The sequence below is a fragment of the Coregonus lavaretus genome, assembly GCF_964263955.1.
Source record: "Coregonus lavaretus genome assembly, chromosome: 13".
In the NCBI taxonomy this organism is placed as follows: Eukaryota; Metazoa; Chordata; class Actinopteri; order Salmoniformes; family Salmonidae; genus Coregonus; species Coregonus lavaretus.
The window spans coordinates 5,462,847-5,465,346 of record NC_140000.1 but is presented as its reverse complement, the minus strand read 5'-3'; the positions used below and the strand labels follow the sequence as shown (position 1 = coordinate 5,465,346).

Below are 2,500 nucleotides of genomic sequence, written 5' to 3'. Positions count from 1 at the left end.
CTGTCCAACTGGGCTAGTTTTACTGTTCTAGCATAAACAACACTGCTACAGCTGTCCAACAGGGCTAGTTTTACTGTTCTACTGTTCTAGCCTAAACAACACTGCTACAGCTGTCCAACAGGGCTAGTTTTACTGTTCTAGCGTAAACAACACTGCTACAGCTGTCCAACAGGGCTAGTTTTACTGCTCTACTGTTCTAGCCTAAACAACACTGCTACAGCTGTCCAACAGGGCTAGTTTGACTGTTCTACTGTTCTAGCCTAAACAACACTGATACAGCTGTCCAACAGGGCTAGTTTTACTGTTCTACTGTTCTAGCCTAAACAACACTGATACAGCTGTCAAACAGGGCTAGTTTTACTGTTTTACTGTTCTAGCCTAAACAACACGACTACAGCTGTCCAATAGGGCTAATTTTACTGTTCTACTGTTCTAGCCTAAACAACACTGATACAGCTGTCCAACAGGGCTAGTTTTACTGTTCTAGCCTAAACAACACTGATACAGCTGTCCAACAGGGCTACTTTTACTGTTCTAGCCTAAACAACACTGCTACAGCTGTCCAACAGGGCTCGTTTTACTGTTCTAGCCTAAACAACACTGCTACAGCTGTCCAACAGGGCTAGTTTTACTGTTCTACTGTTCTAGCCTAAACAACACTGCTACAGCTGTCCAACAGGGCTAGTTTTACTGTTCTAGCTTAAACAACACTGCTACAGCTGTCCAACAGGGCTAGTTTTACTGCTCTACTGTTCTAGCCTAAACAACACTGATACAGCTGTCCAACAGGGCTCGTTTTACTGTTCTACTGTTTTAGCCTAAACAACACTGATACGGCTGTCCAACTGGGCTAGTTTTACTGTTCTAGCATAAACAACACTGCTACAGCTGTCCAACAGGGCTAGTTTTACTGTTCTACTGTTCTAGCCTAAACAACACTGCTACAGCTGTCCAACAGGGCTCGTTTTACTGTTCTAGCCTAAACAACACTGATAGAGCTGTCCAACAGGGCTAGTTTTACTGTTCTACTGTTCTAGCCTAAACAACACTGATACAGCTGTCCAACAGGGCTAGTTTGACTGTTCTACTGTTCTAGCCTAAACAACACTGATACAGCTGTCCAACAGGGCTAGTTTTACTGTTCTACTGTTCTAGCCTAAACAACACTGATACAGCTGTCAAACAGGGCTAGTTTTACTGTTCTACTGTTCTAGCCTAAACAACACTGCTACAGCTGTCCAACAGGGCTAATTTTACTGTTCTACTGTTCTAGCCTAAACAACACTGATACAGCTGTCCAACAGGGCTAGTTTTACTGTTCTAGCCTAAACAACACTGATACAGCTGTCCAACAGGGCTAGTTTTACTGTTCTAGCGTAAACAACACTGCTACAGCTGTCCAACAGGGCTAGTTTTACTGTTCTAGCGTAAACAACACTGCTACAGCTGTCCAACAGGGCTAGTTTTACTGCTCTACTGTTCTAGCCTAAACAACACTGCTACAGCTGTCCAACAGGGCTAGTTTTACTGTTCTACTGTTGTAGCCTAAACAACACTGCTACAGCTGTCCAGCAGGGCTAGTTTTACTGTTCTACTGTTCTAGCCTAAACAACACTGATACAGCTGTCCAACAGGGCTCGTTTTACTGTTCTACTGTTCTAGCCTAAACAACACTGTTACAGCTGTCCAGCAGGGCTAGTTTTACTGTTCTACTGTTCTAGCCTAAACAACACTGTTACAGCTGTCCAACAGGGCTAGTTTTACTGTTCTAGCCTAAACAACACTGATACAGCTGTCCAACAGGGCTAGTTTTACTGTTCTACTGTTCTAGCCTAAACAACACTGATACAGCTGTCCAACAGGGCTAGTTTGACTGTTCTACTGTTCTAGCCTAAACAACACTGATACAGCTGTCCAACAGGGCTTGTTTTACTGTTCTACCCAAGACAAGACTTTCACTGGGTTCATCTTAGACCTCAGCCATTATTTAGCAGATGTGATGAAACCTAGCTCAACGCAGTGCTGCCTGTGTGTGTGTGTGTCTGTCTGTCTGCCCGTCCGTCCATCTATCGGTCTGTCTGTCCCAACACCCTTCACTCATCTCTCTGTTCTGCCTCTTTCCTACAGTATTGATTTCTCATTTTCTTTACTGGTGTGACGATAACAATAACACAGTATTGTTGTCAATCAACAGTTCTGATCTCTCTCTCTCTCTCTCTCTCTCTGTGTGTGTGTGTGTGTGTGTGTGTGTGTGTGTGTGTGTGTGTGTGTGTGTGTGTGTGTGTGTGTGTGTGTGTGTCTGTGTCTGTGTCTGTGTCTGTGTCTGTGTCTGTGTCTGTGTCTGTGTCTGTGTCTGTGTGTCTGTGTGTGTCTCCTACAGGCACAGAGAGCTGAGTCCCAGGGTGAGACCCAGGCTGCAGAGGAACTCCTGCTCATCAACAAACCTCTGACAGAACTCACCTCCCTGCTCATTCAGATGGTAAGACATGGTGTCTGTCTG

At 44.7% G+C, this 2,500-nt stretch overlaps 1 protein-coding gene across 1 annotated transcript in view; it reads left to right on the top strand.

Moving 5' to 3' along the window:
* LOC311139313 (serine/threonine-protein kinase ULK4-like) overlaps positions 1–2,500 on the top strand; it is a 138,217-nt gene that overhangs the window by 99,776 nt on the left and 35,941 nt on the right. Inside the window, exon 34 of the mRNA XM_084174192.1 lies at positions 2,381–2,479. Coding sequence (XP_084030318.1) covers positions 2,381–2,479 — 99 coding nt within the window. The remainder of the gene's footprint in view (positions 1–2,380; positions 2,480–2,500) is intronic.